Genomic DNA, 24095 nt, shown 5'->3' with positions numbered 1-24095 from the left:
CGACTGTTTTGTCTTAATCGCAGTAACTCCAATCTGAATTTTCCAGTGTATGAGGGACCTTTATTTCCCATGCTCACATTAAAGATAGGACAATATGGTTCATGCAAAAACAGACAACAGCATGGCAATTTGTAAACATGGTCAAATTACTGAAATCTCTCCCTGGTCTGAAATTATTAAGCCTCTCTGAGATAAGTAGCCATCTTGCACAGTGTGGATTTTCTGAAGCCTAAAAAGAGAGCCAAGGGGAGATGCAGAATTCTAGTTTTCTCTCAGACCACTTGAAATAATTTTTGCTGAAATATGTAAAGTTTGCTCGACGACGCTAAATACAAATTGCCTACTACAGCTTTGGGAAAACGGATTAGTTTTACTGGAGTGCATTGGTGGAAAATTATGATTCTTAGCTCTTTTAACTTAAAACTATCATAATGCACTTTAGTTGGAAATATCTCAATATGGAATGACATTATCATATACGTAGTTTTGGCTGCAACAGTGAGGTTATTCCATTTGTGTTAATTTTATGGAATTTCACAGACACGAGTAAATTGAAACAAGACACAATAGAGCCGATCACTTCTGGCTCTCTATTCAAGAAAATTCCTGAATCAAGTTGATTTTCTCTGTAGTAGCATGAAACATTTGCATGCCTACTGGTACTTAAAAAAAACACTAACACATAATCACCTGGCAAAGTTCCTATGGCTCATCAGAAACAATTTGCAGAGAAAGAAATTTGACTGTCAAAACAAAACAAAACTAAAACCAGAGAGCTAAAAAGCTTCAGGGAGTTGGGTAATCATTCTCTGATTTCACCACTATGAGCAACTCCTCTCACATGACATGTAGGAATTATATCTGTTGATGATAATATAACAATTCTAAACAAATGCCAATACATTGAGGGTGCAATAATTAGCATTTTATCATCAGTAAGTCATTCTAACACTGGGTATGTCATAGTAACCATAAAATAACTTACAATAAAAGCTGAATAGACTGGCAGCCTCTGCATTCATTGTGTGACACCAGCAGTTTATAGCATGTTGTAAAAACACATTACTCAGACTAACTAATATGTATACAGTCATAGGGAGAACACAATTATTGTGCTACAGGGTGTTATTCCAGTACATGGCCAGTGCCAAATCGTACTGCAGCTAACACGTATAATCATTGCGTTATTTTTGTCACAAGACAGAGGATGATGTCAGATTTCCCCTTCGTAAAATTAATTTATATATGAAAAAAAACAGAAAACGTACACAATAAGTGCAGCTCCTAAGCAAACTGATAATACATAATAAACAAACTATGGAATTAAGTCTGTAGGTATTTGCAGTTATGAACATGATAACCATATTCTGTGGCTGCAACCATTAGATATTTAGTAGGAGTTATCATGGATGTACCTTCATGTATAACGCTGTAAAGTTAGTGCCTTTTTAAGCATAGGTTTATTTCAAAATGTGAATTTACTTAGGTGTGTGAGCATGCTCACTGTATTATTTTGTCCTGAGCACAGTGCCCTGCTATGTGAATTGAAATGTCATTTCTAAGCGCAGCTATTTCTGTGTACTGAGTTATACTCGGTGGTGAAATGAAATGTGTAAGCAGTAGTGCCTACTCCTTTCCCTCGGGGTAAAGGATTCTTAGATACTGAGTCTTTCAAAATAAAGCATGTGAGAATATCCAAGAACTGTTACACTAAACAAATCAAACATTAGCAGCTGAAAATGTTTATGTACAATACAACAGCTATTATATTTTGTGTGTAGCAGTGAGTACGGCAATTAAGCCCATCGCATCCTTTGGAAATAGGATTGCTTTGTGTAGTGAGTCTAAGCAGCCAGTAACACGTTTGCTGTGAGAGCTAACGGTGTTCCAGTAATGCAGAGGAGTGAGGAGGTCCCTACTGCCGTTGCAGTTATTCTCCCCGTCTCTGCCGACAACACAACATCGGCTTGTTACACCAGTTGAAGAATAAGACACAGACACATGGGGAGGAAGGAAAAAATGAAAAATGTCTACCAATGCTGTAGAAGAGTGATCTCAAGAGGGCTGGATCACTCCCACTGGTTTTTCTGCCTATCAGTGTGCACTGCCTGTGAGGTGGAACACAGCGGGGGAAGATGCTTACACTGGCGCTGGCTATTGTGTGGACAGGGGGGCTCCCTCAGAGTGGATGATATGCATGCAACAGACATTTCCACCTGCGGATAGCGGTCTATGCTCTACGCTTCTCTGAAACGGATTCTCTAAGAAGAAGTGCTGACACTCTGAGGTGCAACTTGTTATGTAATGGACCAAAGTCCTTTCCATTTTTCTTTGTATTTGATTGAGAAGCTTTAACCTGCATGTTAGCAGACTTACAATATATGTCAAGTTGAATCTTTTACCTCCAAGTCAGACATTAATAGCTGATGTCTTTATAGAAAATGTCCGGGTTTAGGCGTATAGTAATGGCTCGGAACCCCCAGCGTATCTCGGGGAATACCCTGCTGCTGAATGTGAGCCAAGACAAAAAATCCCTGTCGAGGACATACCAGCAGTGGCTATGAAAAAAATCCCGACCAAAGACAAAAATCAGGCAAGTGCTATTTCATGTTATCTTTGTCAATCATACTTCTATTCTATTTATTATATACTGATTCAAGCAGTTACTATATGTAGAACATACAAGACTGTAAAACGTTCCATGTGGAATGTTGTCGGAAGCATTTTATTAACATTACTGCTCAACAACTGGCCGCACAATGTTTTCTCAACCAACGGTGTCAGATGCAATGACATTGATTAAAGGATATGAAGCTACTCTGTGCACCTTTAATCGAAAGGGAAAGAGATTAAACCAGTGTTATTGTGGAATATAATCACATTGGTCAACAGAAACTAGCATTAGAACTCTGATTAGAAATCACCAAGCTCAAGGCACCGCCATAGCTTTGAACTAACTTCAAGGAATTGTGAGTTTCACTAAAACGCTGATATAGTGTGATATTCCTCTTTTAAGGGGTCATAGGCTTCTTTATCGTTAGATATACATATCGTGAAACTATTGAAATATGGTAATGGTACAGTGCGAGTCTTAAAATAGCAGAAATAAAAATAGAATCGAGAAGATGATTAAAAGACAAAACCTATTTTCTTTTTCTCCTCTTACAAATGTCACAACAACAAAGAGGGCAAAACTCAGGTGGTACTTAATGTATAAATCTCATTTTGGAGGATGCAACTGGAGCTATGTGGTTTCCTGTAGGGTTGCAGCGACAGGTTTATGAACCACACTTTCCTGGGATTATAGTGGGATTCAATTTATTGTTATTTATAGTGAATTATCACCATGGACCATGGTCTCAGAACACTTCACAACAGAAACTGAAAATTTACAAATTAATCAATATAAAAGGCGGAATTAAATATAAAATATACAATCAACAACACATAAAGGAATATAAATGGAATATCACAGGTTAAAATTGTTAAAACATGAAATAAGACAACGAATGAAAAAAATGTGGAACTATGTCGGAACTTGCTTACTACTTAAGATGTGCTTTAAGGCAGAGTTGAAAGAATCTAAACCGTTTTTCTTTAAAGTAATGTATAGATGTTTTCACTATCATTCAATGAAACCTCTGTAATTTACAAATGCAATTTTCTTAACCAAAATTCATCCAAAGGAGTTAATCATAATCAAATGTTTTTCACTGTTCCTCTAACAATGCCCAAATCCTGGGGTTTATCTGATGAAAAGTGTTGTCGGTCAGTCAATTTTCTGATGCAGTGGCCTAATTCCATACTTCACTGTTTACGACATATAGTATACTGTTTTGCAGTTAGTATATTGAAAATAAAAAAATACTTCATAAATATGTTTTAAACTAACTGGAAATGATATAATAATTGCGTCATCGGACGTCAATCAAACTGTACCATAGTCGTTAGAATACATGGATGGGCTGGGAACCATCAATGTCTGTACCAAATTGTTTTTTCAAACTTTTGTTTATTGATGAGATATTTCAGTCTGGATCAAAGTGGTGGGCTGACAGACATAGCCATCCCTTGAGCCACACCACCAGCATTACTAAAAAACGAATGCACCTTTAATTAAATGCTCTTGTGTATACTCAGGGCCAGATGTACGTACATTTGCGAATGTAGAGTTATCAGCGCCATGGCCAACCCGCAGAAAGCAGAAAACAGCATATTTACCAAACCTGCAGTTCATCGGGTAATCAGCACCTTTATCCGCCCACTATACCGTAAATTGCGCTGTAGCAAAGCGTTAAGTACTGGTGCTATGATACGGCTGAGTGCAGACTGCGATAGTCCCACTGCTGATGCTATGACTGTTTGAAATGATCCTGATGCCAATATTTGTAATGTAGCGAGGAGTTTAACAACTGCTGGAATGGAATGTGAACGCTGAGTTGGAGATTCAATGTCATCTTTGATTTCTTCCAGTAACTGTAATATTGCATGGCTGCTTAATCTGTAACGCTTAATGATTTCGTGTTCACTCAACTGAAAAAGTGTGATCCTTGTGGCAGAAATCTTTTCAGCTCGTCTCCTTGGCCTATGTCTTCGTCTTGCTCGGATTACTGCTGCCATTTCACCAGGAGGCATATGCAAGGAAACCTGCTTCCAGGTTTACACCTGCTTTTAAGAGGCGGAAAATTTTCACCACAAAATAGAGGCGCGCGAAAATATGCGGGGCTTGCATGATTTCATAATCCCCGCATTTTCGTTGCAAAAAAGTCACATATACTTAGCAGAAAGTTGAAAAATGTTGCGTTTACTTCAAACAAGAGCAGCCATTTTCCCCTGTTGCCATGGGAACGTTATGAAGTGACGTAATTACGCGACGTGAACATCATCGAAAAGCTGCAAACCCAGCGATGAAGCCATGATGAAACCGCAGTTTTTGCAAGTTCCTGCAATTTCATCGCATAAAATTGCATCAATATCCCGCATATTCCATCGCATTTTTTAAGAAAACGTGCCGCATAATCAAGGATTTTTGCCCGCAACAATCACAAAAAAACTCAGCATTTTTCTGGAAGGACTGACATATGCATGACACGGAAAAGCGCAATTTGCCATTTTCAGTTCCCGCGACAGGCAGTCTGCTCTTTTACCTCAGTGCGGCCTGTTTGTACATACATCGCCATCCTTTTCGCACACATCGCGAAACAAATACGCCTGAAGTGGGCACAAAAGCGTTAGTACATCTGACCCCCAGTCTTACTAAACTTGGCATTTTCATGCAGCATGTGCAGTATGGCCTAAATAAGATATAATGACTGGCCTCTTGGTGATGTTGCGGCAACATAATTTCTTTTGTTGGTAGTTCGGTCGGTAGTCACTCTTTGTACAATGTGTCTGTTTTCTTATTTTTAATCAAGTCAGCGTAAAGACCGACAGAAGCTTGTCATGGCACAACAGCTCTTATCATTTTTGGTTTATGGAATCGTTTGGATTATCAACTCGACACATGACTAGCTATTAGAACAGCTATGTAATCAATAGACATTTTATTACTATTACTATTTCGGACTATAGAAATGATTACTGTAATGTGCATTATTGTATTTTTTGTTTGTGAACACTGCTTCAATATTTAAGATTTGGACAAAGTTTGCTGATGCTTACGAGTGCTTTTTCGAAACCGTTGTACATTTTCTAAATACAATGTAAAAATGTCATATACAATGTGTACAACAGACTCTGCTGGTGGCATTTATGACATGCTCATATATAAAACATCTGCATTTGTAACTGCTTTATCAGAACATTAGTTGCTATTCTGTGAAAAAGATTGCATTGAAAATGTCCAAGGGAGTTTTGTTTTGAAATCTGCAAAGTAGTCATATGATTTAAATATTGCATAAATGTGCAACTTATGTAGATTTAATAGCTATAAGTAAGCATGAGCTTGACACACACGCAACATGCAAAACACTTTGAGAGTTTACCGGTTTTTATCTTTCCACTGAATTCGTACAACATTCCCAGTATTTCTCTACCGTGTTCAGTATGAATAACATAACCCTATTGTGTTCTCTTACTGCAAGGGAACATCAGATAGCCTCTGTTTTTTATAAGTAAGTCCACCTACTGTGAAGCAAACGCCTCATGAGAACTGCTGGGATGCCAATGACTCAATACTGCTTTCTATTTTGAGTTCTGCCAATGACTGAATTTTTACTGAGTCGGAGGAAAATAGTCATATCTTTCAAATAGTACAGCTGGAACAGCTTTTTAGCTTCAAATGGATAAAATGGAGAGAATGTTTTTTTTTTCTCCTGAAAATACTAAAACACCTATTTATTTTGATCCAACGTATTATATTCCCTTTCTTAACATTAACTTGAAGATGCTGATAAGAAAATGAGGAATGTTAAGGACTCAGCAACTATTCAGCTGCAGCAAATGTAGTACATTTAGCCTAGCTGTGCTAATGAGACCCCGAGGGTGAAAACTTTTCAAGTCTAATGACAGTCATAATCTAATAGAGATAAGGTCCAATGCAATGGAAAACTGAAGTTGAAGGAGGTTGATTTAATCTTGGATATGTTGTTTTTTAAAATGCATATATATATATATATATATATATATATATATTTTAGACTAGTGTACCTGTTTATTCTTCACAGCTGGGATTCTGTTCTAAATATATTGATATATTGCACAATTGAAATGTCCCCTTCAACATGAATTTGCCCTGGGATTTTTCAATTGCCTTTCACCAAACACCATTAACCAAGAGTTAAGTAAATTAGATAATGTAGTCTATTGGTTCCTATAGTAACAGTGTGCACTATTTTCTTCTTCACTATGGAAACATGGTTTTCCACTAGTGTTGAAAGATCTTACACTATTTGTCTCAACTAATGGTGTTCTTCAAATATTGCTCCAGTTCTATTGAGTCTAATTCAGTGAGAAATCATTTCTCATTGTTTTATGTATTTTCTTTTCAGATTCCGAAACAACAGAGGATGAAGGTGACCAATTTGAGACCAAAGAAGATGGTGGGGATGTTGAGGACCAGGCTGTGCATACAGGTATCCACCATGTTTCCAGCTTGCAATTATTCCTTTAGACAAATGTGGATTTTGTTACATTTCTGTTTTACTGATTTTCACCAATGCTACAATATTGCAACATTTATAGACATTAATGACAAATCTGAAACTGGCCACTAATGGGCAGTGGAATGAGCTGAAAACACAACACTGACATATTGTCACTTAATAAAGTTATTATGGTGAAGGTTTTAGCAGCAACTTTCACATTTATTCCTCTACATGATGAATGTTAGTTCAATATTTGCTCTTTTAGCCCTGTTTTGGAAATACTGGCTCTTTAGCTGCTTATTGCTCCACTGTGTTGTGATCCAGTCGCTAAGTTAGTCTGTGTCTGTTTGGTGCTGGGTATGTAATGTACAGTTGGTAAAACAGAGCTTTTTCTGTGAAAACAGCTGGCTGCTCTGGCTGACAACAAGGCTGACGAGAGATGAGTTTGCATGCTGGGAAACCTTGTTTGATAATCAATGCAAGAACCTGATCATATATCGTATCTCCTCTTTACATGAGATGCAGTGATGGACACATGTGCAGAAGATGACAGTAGAACACATGGATATGAGGATCACTCTATCACAACCAGGCAAGGCAAAGAAACATGCAAATAACCGTAGCAGTTTAAAAAAAAAAAAAACTCAGGCTGCTGATTGTATTATTGGACTCAGATTCCCTACTAAAATACAATGAGAACACAATGTGAATTAGTAACAACCTACTGATTCCAACAGATTTTGCTTCAAACCCTTTATTTCAGGAGCCAGTCAGAGAATATTTCAAGAGAATCCCCCCCACAAGCCCTCCCACCCCCATCCCCGAGACTCGTCAAACGTCCCTCCACCTCTCCAATGCCAAGTCGCTCTGGTTCAACTACACCTCTCAGCTTGCGGAAGAAGATTGTTGTGCCAACTGAATACCAAGACACAGTGCCTGCGGAGTTTGAAGAAAAGGTTAAGCAGCCTAAGTCTGTGTCCCAAAGTAACACCCAGGACTACCGAGCACAGACTCCACTGAGCGACTACTCCCGGAAAGAATTTACTCTCAGACCATCCCCAAAGCTTACCAGGGCAAGCTCAAAGGTTTTTGAGAAGGTTCGTGGCTTAGAAGAGCGGAGACGAAGCCTCGATATTCCAGAGGGTTCCATCTCAGCAGGATCCTGGGCAGGGTTCAATCGGGCTGGATCTGTAGATTCAGATGATGGAGGAAGCCGCTTGGGCATCTCTAGAGAAAGTTCAAGGGAAGATCTAAGGGAGGCTTTGAAAGAGGATGCTGCTGAACGAAGATCTATGTTTAAACAGAGAGCTGCTTCGCTGGAGGAGAAACCTCGCTACTCCCAAAAAGTGCAGGACATTGAGAACAAGTTCACTGAGGAGCTCCAGCGCATTAAGAAGCTTGTTGGCAAACCACACCTGAAAAAGTCGTTTTCAACTGAACAGCTCACTCTAAAGAGCAGGCAGCGCCAGCCTTTAAGGAAAATTGAACCTATTCCACCACAAGTCCTTCAAAAGCTCCAGGAAAGGGAACGTGCCCAGTGGGCAAAGGAACAGAGAGAAAAAGAACATAGTCAGCAACCAATGCAACAGCAACAGCAAGCACAGCAAGAACAAAATAAGTCCCAACCCCAAAAGACAGCAACAACTGTAACAATCAGTAGATTTGGAGAAGTTGCAGGCACCCCAGAGTCCATGCAGTTATCTGACTTACCAGGACAACGATCAGTGAGAGAATTAAGTCGAGTCAGTCCAGTAATGGAAATCATTCAGAGATCATCATCACCATCATTATATCATCAACAAAGGGCAGAGTCGCCAAGCAGAAATGTTGCTGAGATGACATTACGTAGGGTTGAAAGAAGGCCACCAAGTCCGCTTGTACAGAGGGTATCTCGAATGCAAGAATCCTCGCATATCCAAGAATCGCTTGTGCAAACATCACAAAAGGATGAGATTTCGGGGAGAAAGACGCCAATAGAGGTAGCATTAAGAAAAATTGAAAACAGACCTGAAAGTCCATTGGTACAAAAAAGGGCCGCCATTGTGCAAGACCTTCCTCCTCAACCTCCTCCAAAACCCCCAAGGATGTCACCGGTTACTCCAACGGAGGAGAGAATGGAAGTGGATCCATCCAAACCAGCCTTCAACATGAGAATCCCCACGATTATTGTTGAAGACGAAAAGATGGAAAAGGATGTTCATGTGAAGTCAAGTGAGCCTCAGCAGAATACTGCTAGTGCCAAAGAGGGACGACAGCTGAAGACCAAAGGGAAGAACCGTCGCCCTAGACCCATGTCTCCAGAGTTAGGTTAGATTTGTTGTGCTTCTTTTATTTAGCTTTCTGTAGTATTGTGAAGTTCAAGTCTGCTTGCTTTTCATGTTTAATCAACCAATTACTCATTCCTTACGAGAGGGGATTTTCCTCTAATTTGATCACAGGGAAAAAATGACTTCAGGCGTGTCTTTTGTTAAACTATGCAGATTCTTCAGACGATTCTTATGTGTCTGCTGGAGAAGACCCAATGGAGGCCCCTGTATTTGAGTTTCCCCTGCAGGACACTGTAGCATCTGCTGGTGCAGATGTGCTACTAAAATGCATCATTGCCGGCACCCCCCTTCCTGAAGGTAACATGTTGTACTTTGTATTTTAACATCAAAGACCTCACAGGTATTTTTGAATTGTATATTTAAGCAATCAAATCACAAATAGCTATTATAATTACTATATAATACCTATACCATATATTATTATACAAATAGCAAATCATTCTTTGTCTCCTCTGTTAAAGTTACCTGGACAAAAGAAAATATGGAAATAACCGGCATCGCAAGTTACTCAGTCAAAGTGGAGGGTGAACGACACACCCTGCTCATCAAATCAGCTGGAATAAGTGATGGTGGAAAATACTGTGTAACTGCTGTTAATCAGGTGGGAAAAGCATCCAGCAGTGCCACCCTTACAGTCAAAGCAGGTACGTTTGACTTTTGGGATATCAGATGAAACTTAAATGAGTATACACAGTGGCACTCATAAGTTTATGAACCCATGCTAAAGTTGACTAAAAAGAGGAATAAAAAAATCATCTTTTGGAAATTGATCTTAAGGCCTTAATTAAAAAAATTAGGAAAAATCCAAACTTTAAGGACACCAATTTTCTTTGTGAATAAATAATGTATCGTAAATAAATAAATGTTCTTCCTTAAAATACAGGGGGCATAAGTAAGTACACCCGTATGTTAAATTCCCATAGAGGCAGGCAGATTTTTATTTTTAAAGGCCAATTATTTCATGGATCCAGGATACATCATCACATACCCTTCACCATAGCTAGAGACTGGCATGGTTTTATTTCAGTTAGCCTAATAGCTGGTTTGATTTGCATTGAGAGATGATCTTATGGAAAGTACCCCATGCCAGTCTCTAGGTATGGTGAAGGGTATGTGATGATGTGGGGCTATTTTAATTCCAAAGGCCAAGGGAACTTTATCAGGATGCATAGTGTCCTGGATCCCTGAAATAACTGGCCTTTAGAAATAAAAATCTGCCTGCCTCTACGGGAATTTAAAGGAACACGCCGACTTATTGGGACTTTAGCTTATTCACCGTAACCCCCAGAGTTAGATAAGTCCATACATACCCTTCTCATCTCCGTGCGTGTTGTAACTCTGTCCGACAGTTCCATCGGTAGCTTAGCCTAGCTCAGATCCTTAAGGTAATCGGTTCCATCTAGCCTACTGCTCCGAATAAGTGACAACATAACGCCAACATGTTCCTGTTTACATGTTGTGATCTGTATAGTCACAGTGTGTACGAATAACAAGGTCACATGAGACACAGCCATCTTCTAACCGTATACATACTGCGAGCTATATTCTCAGAAAGGCGAAGCACTGCTACTTCTGCTACTTGGGCGGAGTGATATGCTTTGCAGCACCTGAGAAGCCCCGAGCAGATCAGCACTGCCTCGCCTTTCTGAGAATATAGTTCCCAGTATGTACATGAAAAGCATCTTGCGGCTGTGACTACCATGACAGACATGTTGTTTATTGTTTTATTGTCATCAACACTGAAATATATGTCCATTTAACTTGGAGGTCAGTTGTTATTATAAACTGAAAATTGTTATTTTAGTCAAAAATGGAAAAGGACACTTGTTTTATTCCAATAGATTAATTTAAGAATACCCCATATACAAAAAAATAGGCCATTGTACCTAAAAAAAAGCTCGTATTCTGCAGCTTAAAAAAACATCTTCCCAACAGGGCATTGTGTTTCAGCTGATTTTTCTCCCTCCCTTGTCATTATCTCACTGAGCAAAATGTCTGTGCCATATATTCCAGCTGAACAACCTCACTTATAGTTACCATAGCAACGCAGAGGCGAAACTGAACCTATAAATTGCCCACTGAGGCTCAGTGGCTCCACCCACTGTGAATCCACTATTGTTTGGATATAACATTTGACATCTCAGACTCTAATTATATTTTATGGGGGATTTTTTTTCTTTTTTCTTTTAAATACATGAACTCCTCGAACTCCTGTGTTCGTATTGAGCTGTGTTCTCAGGAACAAAAAATAAAGTTTACAGAGGTACATATAGGAATTGTTCGTAAGCAGGATTGTCTGAAACTACAAAATGAAACATAACGTAACCTTGTTGCTTTTACAGAGTCTGTACAGGAGCCAAAGGGAAACCTGGGCGTGCGTAGGGATATCAGCAGCCCTATTACATCTGATGAGGAGTATCTCAGTCCCCTGGAGGAAGGCATGGATTTTGGAGGGCCAGAGCTCAAGCGAACTTTTGACACACGATTCAGGGAACCCCCTGCATTCCTGGTGAGACTGCACAAAGCTCGGTCTGATTAGATACCTAATTGACTTTTAGAGTATGGCATTTGTATGTTTAGCATTGACACTTACTCAACTGCATTTTTGACTGGTTGGTTGCAAAATATTGCATGAAAAATGTTTTATGTACTGGATGTCCCTGATATTATCAATATTCATTTTCCCGTATGAATGTGTTGTCTGACTGTGTGGTCATCCCATCAACACATCTGTCAAATGAAACTTACAGGTAAAATGCATCTCTCAGCGTCTAACTTACATTACATTTCAAACAGGTAACAATGAGTGATCAAGCTGTCATTGAAGGACAGGAAGTTACCATGTCTGTCCGAATAAGTGGACAACCCAAACCCATGCTCTATTGGTAGGTCCCCCCCACTTCATCAAACTACTTAAATTCATTGCCTGCATGGGTAAGGGAAAATACTCTGTCTCTGTATCACACAAACCATGAGCAAGCTTGCTTGACTGCATAGTTTGTTCTATGGCATGCTGCTTTATTGCATCAGTTAAAGGGGAAGACTGGAAAATGAATGTTTACTGCCTCACAATCACCAGGCTGACGGAATGAGTCTTAATAGGGTAAAGGGAAATATGGCGTCCTTCACCCATTTACCATGGAGCTGCTCAGTGCTCAGAAACACAAATGTCTGGCTGAGCTAATGAGCTCTTAGACAACAAGCTGGAATCCACATGCGATGCTAAGGCCATCCAAAAAGAGCCCCGATCTGATTACACTTCCTTACAAGGGTCCTTTAGTGTTTATAGAACACTTCCTTATACGTTCTATGAGCCAAGGGTTCTTTATTGCCGTTGTTAGCTAGGACAGCAGCTTCACAATATGAAGCTGGTAATATTCTATATTTGTCCCATGAAAAGACCAAAGCCTGCTATATCTGATTCCTCTGTAGGGATGTCCCGATCAGGTTTTTTTGCCCTCGAGTCCGAGTGCGAGTCATTTGATTTTGAGTATCTACCGATACCGAGAATTCAACTTTATAATACCTCCAGACCGCAAACATACTCGCGCTTTCCGCTTCAAGCTGCTTCCGTGTTCTACTTTGCCGGCATTTAACCAATAGCATCTCTGCAACAAAGTGATGTCATGCCGCACGCGTTGCTGTTTCTGTGTGGAGTCGAAAGGGTCTAACTCTGTGCCACCGCATAACTATAGATGTGTTAAAAAATAATGAGAATATATATACATATATATCCGAGTCCTGATCGGTAGGTAACGTCCGATTCCGATCGAGTCTGAAACCACGTGATCGGGCCCGATTTCCGATCACGTGATCGGATCTGGACATCCCTATTCCTCTGTGCCATAAAGCTCTGTAGGTGGCCCCCTCAGACCTGGCATTAACATGCGTCTTGGGTGATCCGATCACAAGTGGACAGCTCTTAGTACATAAATTCACACCTGGCATTAGAATGTGTCTCCACATGCACCTTGAGTGACCACTTGTGATGGGATCGTCTCACTTCCCCACACATGTATATTATTTCCAATTGCAAAGACTAAATGCGTTGGTTTTTTTTGACCAGCGGGAGGCAGCAATGCACTTTCCGTATATCTAGTCTGCCGGTAATTAAAAGAAGAAGCAATAAAAGAAATACAGACTGGGTCTATTCCGTGGCGTGTTCCAGGCAAACCAAATCGGCCAAGGTGTTTGACACAGTCGAGATATATCGCTCTGAGCTTTTCAAAAATTTCAGACGTCGTGGACAAATCCAGGTTGTGCAATATTTAATATGACGCCGTTTGCGCGCGAATTTGGACGTACTTAACGCAGAGGACGTCAGTTAAGTAGGTGGTCCTTCAGTGTGGCCCAGAACACATCTGCGTACACGCAGCTAAAAGAATGTGGCCACCTCCTAATGTGGTCTGATCTCAATGCATCTTGCGGTGCATTCACACCTGTACTTAGAGCTGTTCACTGGTGATTGGATCATCCAAAACACATATTAATGCCAGCTCTGAACAGGGCCGTTGTCAAGGAACTACTTAATACACATCAATGAGCCACACTGTTACCTGGGTGATCTTAATAACTAGGATGTTCCTTTATTACCACAAGCATGGGAACATAGGGATTTTGAGTTAATCCTACATCTTGCTCTACAGTAAATACTCACAAGGGCTCTTAGTTGTTGAATTAAGAATTATTTCTCACACTTCCCAGATGGTCTGGTGTCAGTCTAATTATCCATGCAGCACGGCTCGCTAAATTTCTCCGTTTTGCAGAGAAGAACGAGAACAACACTAGTGTATTTTACTGATAAGGCAACAGGGCACCAGTTATCTTATCTGTAACAGGGCATGTATTCCATGTCATGAACTGTGTCAGCTGAACAGTGCATCCCACACTGGGAATTTTGAATTAGAACGAATCATTACAGATCGAATACTCAATTTGTAACCTTGTAACTTTATAACGGTAATTTGAATTTCATATTAAAACTAACTGCCTTACTAAGTAAGACAAAATGAATTGACAGATGGACTAACACATTGTAGGTTTTGGTCTTTTCATGGAATTTGTCGACAATAAGTGTAATGTAGAATAATGCCAGCCTTATCCTTTAATATAGAAGACAAGAATGGGCTAAATCATACAGGCAGGTTCTGTCATTGGAGTTAGTCATGACTCTCGAGAGACAATAGCAATAGAATGTGATAAACATAATATTGGCAGTCCTGGAGAATTTATCCCACCCCCCACCCCCTTTATACCAGCCAGGAGAGAGCTTGTAGTTGGGGAAAAGTGTGTGCTTGGTCATCGATCATTGCATAAATTAAGTTTAAAAAAGCTCTGTGTGGTTTATGCATGATTCATCTCTCTTAATTCTACTCTTATGTAGGCTGAGGAACAGAGTTACAGTAAAAACAGGCCCACGTCACATTGTACGTGAGACAGAAGATGGCGCTTTTGAAATGACCATCAAGTCAGCAGTGAGATCGGACTCTGGGATTTACACCTGTAAGATCATTAATGAGTATGGGACAAAGCAGTGTGAAGGAAAGCTGGAGGTAAAAGGTATGCTTCTTTTCTAATGTACAGGTTTGTTGTCTTTAAGAATGTACAAATCCATATCTTACTTCCTTTCTGCGTTTGATGAATGGAGCTGTTTTTGAAAGTTTTGTCAGGTTAACTACTTGCAACATTGTGACTAAATTGCTCACACTAATTTACTTGTTAATCATCATATATATATATATATATATATATATATTGATACATTGTGACCAGTGACTAGTTCACAACACCAACGTTCATGGGAACACTTAACAGCACTCTTCAGAAAATGTCCTTTATTTACACCCAGCGCCACCAGTGGAGCCAGGCCTGGCTGTCATTCGCCCAGTCAGGGACATCACAGCCAAGGCTGGAGAGACCGTTTTGTTTGAGTGTCATGTCATCGGACCGAAGGACACTGATGTGGACTGGCTTGCAGATGGGAAACTGATCCAGCCGGCGTTGCTCAACTGTAAGATGCACTTTGATGGGAGAAAGTGCCGGCTGCTGCTCAACTCCGTACACGAGGATGACAGTGGCACATACATGTGCAAGCTCAGCACAGCTAAAGGCATGTCTCAACAATACAAATCGCAATATGTGTGATATAAAATGGAAATGAATAGGGGTGTAATGAAACATCGATCTGGATCCATGATCAACGATCCAATATTATTGATACAAAGTGACAATATCGATACATATCTTCTATAAGATGTGCATTTTTCCAACTTTATATTTCTTTTTATTAAAAGGAATAGTTTGTTTTTCATTTAAACATCTGGAAGAGCTCAGGAATAAAATTGTCAAATATTACGTAACTTTTTGTGAGTTGATATCTAGTGTTAAATGGACATATGATATTGTATCGATCACAGGCCCCTGAATTGAATTGAATCGTATCGTGGCAGGCTTTACGATATCAGCAAATATCTTATTGTTGTCCAAAGAATCTATATAATATCGTACTGTGACAAAAGTTGTGATTTACACCCCTAAAAATGACTTCATTTATTGTCCTGCTTGTCTCTTCTGCTACTTCTGAACTGAAATGTTTACTCTTCAGAGGAAGTGACTTCATGTGGCAAACTCAAAGTCATCCCTTCAATTGAGCCTCTCTTCACTCGCAAGCTGGATGTTCTAGAAGTGATTGAGGGCCGTAACGCTCGATTTGACTGCAAAGTCAGTGGGACGCCATCTCCTAAGGTCATCTGGAACCACTTTGGTAGGATTGTACCTAATTGTTCTTGCACCCAGGTGTCTCACAGAACATCTTAAGCTTAAAGGTACAGTTCACCCCGAAATCCAAACTACATATTTCTCAAATCCTTTCAAATGTATCTTCTGGCTCCACAAGTTGAGCGTCATCTAGTTCTGTTATATTCCAGAGAAGGCAGACATCTCTACAGCCGATATCTCCAACACTGGGTAATTCACAATAAAAATAATCTAGATTGATAAAAAAGCACTACAGGTATGAGGATAAAAAATGTATTTTTTTTTTGGGGTGAACTGTCCATCCAAGCCTGTGAAATGATTGATTATGACCTTTTTCGTTTTATTTCTTACCCTCTGAGTTTTGCTGTTGATTTTGTGATTTATAACCCACTTTAGAACTAAAGTGATGTATTGCTCTTTTTTTTTTTTCGTTTTAGACCATCCGCTCACAGAAAATGAAGACATTCGTATTCTTCGGGAAGGAGGCCGCCACTCTCTTTTCATTTCTCATGTGACCAATGAGGATGAGGGCTTTTACACTGTCACCGCCCGTAACAGTCACGGCGAGGCTGAGAGCTCCGCCGAACTTTACATACAAGAGCCACGGCCAGCCATCTCCTCACAGATGTAAGATCCTGTTATTCTTTGGATGTTGGATAGAGCTCTTGTGCGTTTTATGGACCTTTCTAGATAATGAATTATAATATGTTGTAATTCACATATTCTGCTATGTGCCACTCTCTCCATCCTTCTGTTCCATGTCTTCCCTTTTAGGGCTAAACTGGAGAAGATGCCATCGATCCCAGAGGAGCCAGAGGTCCCAGAGAATGAGGTGGAGCGTTTCACTATGCCTGACTTCATCAAACCCCTTTATGACCTGGATGTGATCGAGGGAAAAGAGGCTGTGCTGAAATGTAAAGTTGCTGGTTTGCCATACCCCACCATCGTCTGGTTCCACAACGGCAAAAGGATTGAGAGCACAGAGGACAGAAAGATGACACAGTGTAAGTGTTTGAAAAAGGATTAATATTCAGCCAATGTTCAGGCCTATAAAAGTAATCAAGCTTTACAAAGCAGTTACACTCTCGGCAATGTATTTCAGCTTCTTAAAATTCTTTCATTGAAAGTTAAATGAAAAGGAATATTTTATCAACATGAAAATGAACAAAAACCTTAGCAATTACATAAAGAAAAGGAAACTTTCTAAAATCACTTGGGTTTGTCTTTGCGTTAAATGACCCGCCAGTTATTGCAGTATGTAATGTGTAATGTTCAGACAGAAATAATCTCAGGAACAATAAGAATCCCCTGAGTTTCATTAAACGCCACTTTTGTGATGATCTAAATGATCATTTAGTAAAACATATGTATGGACTCTATTGAATTTATAATGTATATATTTTGTTATACGAGACTAAATGACAAAGTATGTTGTTTGTCAGTGCCTTCCATATGACAGTTACATAACCAATTCATATGAGCATTTTTTTTTTCGATCTGCCACCTGTATAGTTAAGGCCTGGTTGGGTTTAGGCATCTACAACTACTTGGTTAAGGTTAGGGAAAGATCATGGTAAAACTTATGTTAACTGTTGATGTAGGTGACAGGATGTAAACCTCAGTCAATGGAGTCAAATTCAGACATGTTATAAACCTGACCATCCACCCCCAATCTCCTTCATAAGAGGATTTAAAGCTCCGTAACAATATCACGCTACTTCCAAGAATGGACAGTTAATACTCGCACAACTACAAGAGTTTGCTTTTCAGACATTTTAAGTGATTTAAAGTATTTTAACATTGATTGATTTTTCAGGTCTAAACAGTCTCATTTAATAGGCAGGGATTGCGTTTAATTTCACATTGTTACAGAACACTAAGTTGCATAAGACCAGTATACCTTATATCCTTTTTTTCCCTGCTTTCTCCTGTAGTCCGTGACGTCCACAGCCTGGTCATCCGCTCTGTGTGTCATGCCCATGGTGGTGTCTACAAGAGTGTCATCTCTAACAAAGTTGGCAAGGCCACCTGCTACTCTCATCTCTATGTCACGGGTGATTTTCATTCCTTTTCTTTTGGCATAAACCATGAACAAAAACACAATGGGCTTCAAACAGGAACCACTCGTAATAGCAGATTTGTTCGGGCAAAGGCAGATCAGAAACATTTATGGACTTCTAATTCCATTGTTATCACTTTCAGATATCCTCCCTGACCCTCCCGATGGCACTCCAGTGATAGAATCCATCACTGGTAAAACAATCACCTTGAGCTGGAAGAAACCAAGGAGGCTAGACCCTTCCATTGGTATGTAAGAATGATATTTAAAATCGTTTTGTGGGGAGACCTCTAGCTCACCAGTAGAGTTCTGGTTTCGAGCCCGACCTGCGGCCCCGTGCTTTGCTGCGTGTCATCCCCTCTCTCCCCCATTTCCTCTCTATCTGCACTCTCTAATAAAAAAATTTAAAAAGTCCCAAAAAATAATCTTAAGTAAATAAATAAAATAACATTGTTTTGTTCACCAGATCAGATAAGTAAATTATATTGAAAAAAATGACATAATATAGACAAAAATGATATGTAAAAAGGACATTTTATGCTTACAAAATTGTTTTATTTTTGTAGACGGATAAAAAAAGTACTTTCAACATCGTAGTGTAGATTTTTGCATCATACGCTTTTTTTGTTCCAGATGCCAGCTCCCTGATGTATGCCATCCAACAACAAGCCCTGGGCTCCATCCAGTGGATCATCATAGCTTCTGGCCTGAAGGAGACCACCTTCACCATCACCACCCTCTCCAAAGGTGTGCGCTATGCTTTCAGGATCCTGACCATCACCTCCAAAGCCTTCAGCAAGCCCTCGCCTACCACCGACCCAGTGCAGCTTCTGGACCGAGGTACATTCAGGCTTTTAGAGCATCCATCCATCCATCCATCCATCCATCCATCCATCCGTCACTGTGTGCTAACAGTTTATTAAATATTCTCTGTGTGTACATTTTGGATTTACTTCTAGGTCCCTATCTTCAGGAGGCTCCAGTGATTATTGATAAGCCAGATATTGTCCATGTGATGGAAAACCAGTCAGTCACCATCACTGTCACCCTCAATCATGTCAACGCTGCAGTCATCTGGAAGAGGTATCTGTGTCTCTGTTGTCAAGTTTCTTTTAATAACCTTTTGTCTTCATTTTATTTTTACATGAATGCACTTTACTTGTATTTTCCTGTGATACGTTTTCCAACATATACAGTATACTTATATACAGTAATTGTTTTCATTTTTAATTTCATTTTAATCTCATCGAACAAAGAAAAGAAACAGTGTTCCAACTGGCATATTCATAGGTTTATAACAACACTGCAGTTGTATTTGTAGTTTTGTTGTTAGTTCATGATTAGTTCACTAATCCTGAAGTCAAGTGGTATCTGGTGGAAAGGTTGCCACCTTTGGACCCCAGTGTATTACAGGATAGTCAGGGTGTATGACAATTCATACAGGCAGCTGTTTATTTCCAAGTGATTATCAAACATTACAGAACAGTGAAAACCACACCACACCTGCCCAGTGAGTCCGCTGCTCTGCTCTCCAACTACAACATATTAATCCTGGGTTACAATACAAACACTTCTCCACAGGAGGGGAGCGGTCCTCGCCAGCAAGCCAGGCTTGTATGAAATGACAATGCCAGATGATGACCAGCAAACGCTGAAGCTGCTTAAAGTCAAGAGTGCTGACATCGGAGAGATGCAATTTGTGGCCTCCAACAAGTATGGCAGCGACAGTTGTACCTTCAACGTTGAGATGGCAGGTAGGCAGTAGATCTATCTATCTGTCTGTCTGTCTGTCTGTCTAGTTAATGTAACTATTTCACCTTTGCAACTCTGTCCACAGCTCCACCAACATTTGAAACTATCATGGAGGACCTGGACGTTTGTGCTGGGGAGACCCCTCGCTTTGCTGTGGTTGTGGAGGGCAAACCCATTCCTGACATCCTCTGGTTCAAGGTTTTTATCCATTTTAGCAGTCAAACGTTAATTTACAGTAATACAGTGAGTGAATACCAAGATAAACTGAACTATACAGCAGGGTCTGTTTTTAATTTTAATTTTATTTGTTTACAGTAAATGGAGATTTACCAAAACCGATCATTTTTTTGTTATAAATCTTCGAAGAACCATTGCTAAAACGTACAGTATTTGCTTTCAGAATGATGTCCTGCTGTCGGAGAGCAGTCATTACACATTTGTGTACGATGATAATGAATGTTCCCTGGTGGTCCTAAACGCTCGCCCAGAGGACTCCGGGGTTTACACCTGCACTGCCAGGAACTTGGCAGGATCTGTATCCTGTAAAGCTGAACTCACCATTCATGAAGGTAAGAGGTCAATTTATCAGAGCCATAAAAAATCGAACACTCCTTGAATGCATGGCTAACAAGCTAAGTGAAGGAACTAATACTGTCATTATTTGGAGTCAGAGTTCCCTTCTTTAATAAAAACTTGCTCATTACTGTAGCTAAACGTAAAGAGGATCCAATGGACGATGAGGAGACTATTCTAAGAAAAATGCGCAGACTCACTGACAACTATGACATTCACAAGGAAATTGGAAGGTAAGGCATTTTAAAGGCAGCATTTGAAATCCCATACTTTGATGCAATATAATGCAAAATAACCATTTTCTGCAATAGAACCAGTTTTTATTAAATACCCCAACATATGCTGTATTTCCTCATGTCTCAATGCCTCCGTCTTGCTATTCTGAACAGATTTTGAATCATTCCGGACTTGAGTAGTGATGAACTGAGTTTTCCTCCTGATTTTTTTCCTCCAGAGGTGCATTTTCCTATGTGAAACGTGTAACCCAGAAGGTTGGCAAAATGGAGTATGCTGCAAAGTTTATCTCCACAAGGGCCAAGAAGAAGGCGTCTGCTCGGAGAGAGATGAACCTGCTTTCCAAGCTGGACCACGAGAGAATCCTTTACTTTCAGGATGCCTTCGAGAAAAAGAATGCAGTCATCATCATCACTGAACTGTATCCTTATTATGCTGTTAAAACACGAGTACACTGATGCAGAGTACACATTTAGCCTTGAAAAGTAAGTGAAATGATATGATATGAATAAAAGAAATGAGCTTTTTCACTTTTCTTTATGTAGTTGTACGCATTGTGTTGTTCTGAAAAGCTTTTTATGAAAAGGTCTGTCTTGTTAAGAGTGAAATAAACATGTTTATATGCATACATACTGTAAATGATTACAAACAATTAGCAAGATAGATAGATAGATAGATAGATTTTTTTATTGATCCCAAAAAATGGGAAATAACATTGTTGCAGCAGCAAAAATTTCAGACACACAGCACACGTACAGAGTAAACATTAAATAATAGGAAAAAATATACATGAAATAATAATAGAATAATACACTAGCAATATTTAAAAATATATACAATTTGGAAATAAAATGTACAACTGTTTTGATATATAGATAAACTGGCAATTATTGTATAATGCGTCTAAAGTCCCAGAAAGAATAGCCTTAATGAATCTCTAAAGATGCCATGAGGAGCTGCTTGACAGATTTACAAGGAAATCTACAGTAATGGAGTCTGATGTAAGTCCTGTGTTTTATGAGTGCACAGCAAATCTTACACTAAACACTTCAATTTCAATGTCATGATCAAATGTATGTCATTTATATATCAAATAAATTACGACTGTACTGGTATGTGTTTTGGAACCACCAGGTGCGTTCGTGTATAAGACAACTGATTGAGGGCGTGGACTACCTTCACCATCTAAACATCATACACCTGGACATTAAGGTAGATACTCATGGATCCTCGCTCTCCCACTCTTTCATTGTCTTCCTTTGGATATAAAAAACATGTATCAGAATTGGAATTCTGGAAAAGTTTTTGTTCTTACATTTAGCAAATGATCATACAAAATGTACACTGATGGCAGAACATGATAAAATATTACTCTTTTATTCTTTCCTCAGCCTGATAACATCCTCATGGCAGACTCCCTGGGTGATCAGATCCGAATCTGTGACTTTGGTAATGCAGTGCAGCTCACACCCGATGAGGCTCAATACTGCAAATATGGCACACCAGAATTTGTCGCACCAGAAATTGTCAATCAGACCCCTGTGTCAAAAGCAACAGACATCTGGTAAATCATCTCTTGAACTTAGAGTTTGTTTTTCTGTTAACACACAGCCTTTTTCTAATTGTCTTCTTTATTTTCCAAGGTCAATTGGAGTTATTGCATACCTGTGGTAAGTATAATTTTGAGTAAAAATATTTATTTTCTTCATTATTAAATGTATTTCAGGATGCTGAATGTCAGTTTTTGACATGTTTGCCTGTTCAGGCCTACCCATAGGCTGTCATTAAACGTGAGTATTTGCTTCTTTTATCAGTGTGACGGGAGTTTCTCCATTTGCTGGAGAGAATGACCGCAGCTCCGCACTGAACATCCGGAACTACAACGTGGCCTTCGAGGAGAGCATGTTTGCTGAGCTTTGCCGAGAGGCTAAAGGGTTCATCATAAAACTGCTGGTAGCAGACAGGCTGTGAGTTACTCTACTGGATTTCTTTATCAAGATCTGTTTTATGTAACATTATTGTGAAAATACATCTATACTTATATAATTTATAATTGCAACAAGCCATTCAGGAAATGAGTTCTACTGAATAATGCATTGAGATATTGAAGGACATATTTTCAGTCAATCCTGATGTCTGAAACCATCCAAAATACAATCTTAGTCTATACAGTATAGTCTTTTAGGTAAACACACTGTATCAGAATGAGAAATCCTTATTTAACATCTCTCAATAAACTTGCCATCACTTGTAAAAACGCATATACAAACCAGATTTTTGTCAATAACAATGAGATGATGACGTGCAGTTTGTCGATTCAATATCCGTCTCATTCACTATTCTCAGATTTAATTAAAAATTTTTACATTTTAATGTAATATTGAAAGGTTTTCATGGATATTTTTAGAATTTAATTTGATATTTATTTCCTTTGTGGCCTGTTATAGATATCTCCTTACATTTTTATATAATAATTAATAGTAATAATAGTATTATAATTCATTTTTCAAAGCTGTTTAAATAACTCTAGAATATGTCACAGCTGTCACCACAGTTTCCTCTCTGCCAATTTGTTACTGCATAGAGAAAATTGTTCCATAATAAGTGAAGTTGCTCATGTTAATGATTTTGTTTCAATGTTAGATGCTTATCAGATGCACATTTGGTTTTTATATTCCATTTTTCTCTAGTGCTTGTCTGCAGGTCTTATACGACCATATTCCTCTGGTGCTTTTAACCTTTTTGGGATTTAGGATAGCTAAGACAACTCAGTTTATTAAGCTAGATAATGGAGGGGCGACCTCTAGCTCACCCAGTAAGAGCGTGCGCCCCTTGCAGCGGCCTGGGTTTAAGTCCGACCTGCGGCCCTTTGCTGCGTGTCATCCCCCATCTCTCTCCCACCTTTCTGTCTATCCACTGTCACTCTGAAATAAAGTGAAAAAAGCCCAAAAAAGCTAGATAATGGAACAAATGTGCATAAACCTGGAAGACTGAAATATGCCATAATTTTCCTCTAGGAGACCTAATACTCAAGAATGTCTCCGACACCCCTGGTTCAAGGTAAGACTAGGCCATTGGTACTTCACACTACAGTGTTAATCATCGACAACCTATTTCTGCAGTAATTTGTCCTTGACGATACCTTGCTACTTCTAATTTCTTGTACAGGTACTGAGCAAGGGGAAGGCCATAAGTACAGAGGCCCTGAAGAAGTTTGTGTCTCGCAGAAAATGGCAGGTGGGGGATGTTTTATTGCCTATTCTGGCTTTCTATATTGTGTTACAATTAGAATGCCTATCCATAATTATA

At 39.4% G+C, this 24095-nt stretch overlaps 1 protein-coding gene across 2 annotated transcripts in view; it reads left to right on the top strand.

The window, feature by feature from the left end:
* spegb (striated muscle enriched protein kinase b) overlaps nt 1-24095 on the top strand; it is a 44022-nt gene that overhangs the window by 6707 nt on the left and 13220 nt on the right. For both annotated transcript variants that reach the window (XM_036004519.1, XM_036004518.1), the window contains exons 2-29: nt 6990-7073; nt 7611-7677; nt 7849-9392; nt 9566-9709; nt 9874-10056; nt 11755-11921; nt 12209-12297; nt 14796-14971; nt 15261-15521; nt 16017-16175; nt 16606-16795; nt 16943-17172; nt 18103-18222; nt 18371-18475; nt 18861-19067; nt 19187-19310; nt 19809-19981; nt 20065-20177; nt 20380-20548; nt 20689-20785; nt 21007-21207; nt 21730-21787; nt 21921-21998; nt 22178-22350; nt 22430-22456; nt 22601-22753; nt 23804-23846; nt 23955-24023. In XM_036004519.1, coding sequence (XP_035860412.1) covers nt 6990-7073; nt 7611-7677; nt 7849-9392; nt 9566-9709; nt 9874-10056; nt 11755-11921; nt 12209-12297; nt 14796-14971; nt 15261-15521; nt 16017-16175; nt 16606-16795; nt 16943-17172; nt 18103-18222; nt 18371-18475; nt 18861-19067; nt 19187-19310; nt 19809-19981; nt 20065-20177; nt 20380-20548; nt 20689-20785; nt 21007-21207; nt 21730-21787; nt 21921-21998; nt 22178-22350; nt 22430-22456; nt 22601-22753; nt 23804-23846; nt 23955-24023 — 5204 coding nt within the window. The remainder of the gene's footprint in view (nt 1-6989; nt 7074-7610; nt 7678-7848; nt 9393-9565; nt 9710-9873; nt 10057-11754; nt 11922-12208; nt 12298-14795; nt 14972-15260; nt 15522-16016; nt 16176-16605; nt 16796-16942; nt 17173-18102; nt 18223-18370; nt 18476-18860; nt 19068-19186; nt 19311-19808; nt 19982-20064; nt 20178-20379; nt 20549-20688; nt 20786-21006; nt 21208-21729; nt 21788-21920; nt 21999-22177; nt 22351-22429; nt 22457-22600; nt 22754-23803; nt 23847-23954; nt 24024-24095) is intronic.

Source organism: Sander lucioperca, chromosome 8 (genome assembly GCF_008315115.2).
Source record: "Sander lucioperca isolate FBNREF2018 chromosome 8, SLUC_FBN_1.2, whole genome shotgun sequence".
Lineage (NCBI taxonomy): Eukaryota > Metazoa > Chordata > Actinopteri > Perciformes > Percidae > Sander > Sander lucioperca.
Note: the sequence above shows the minus strand (reverse complement) of the source record. Positions and strands in the feature narration are given on the sequence as shown.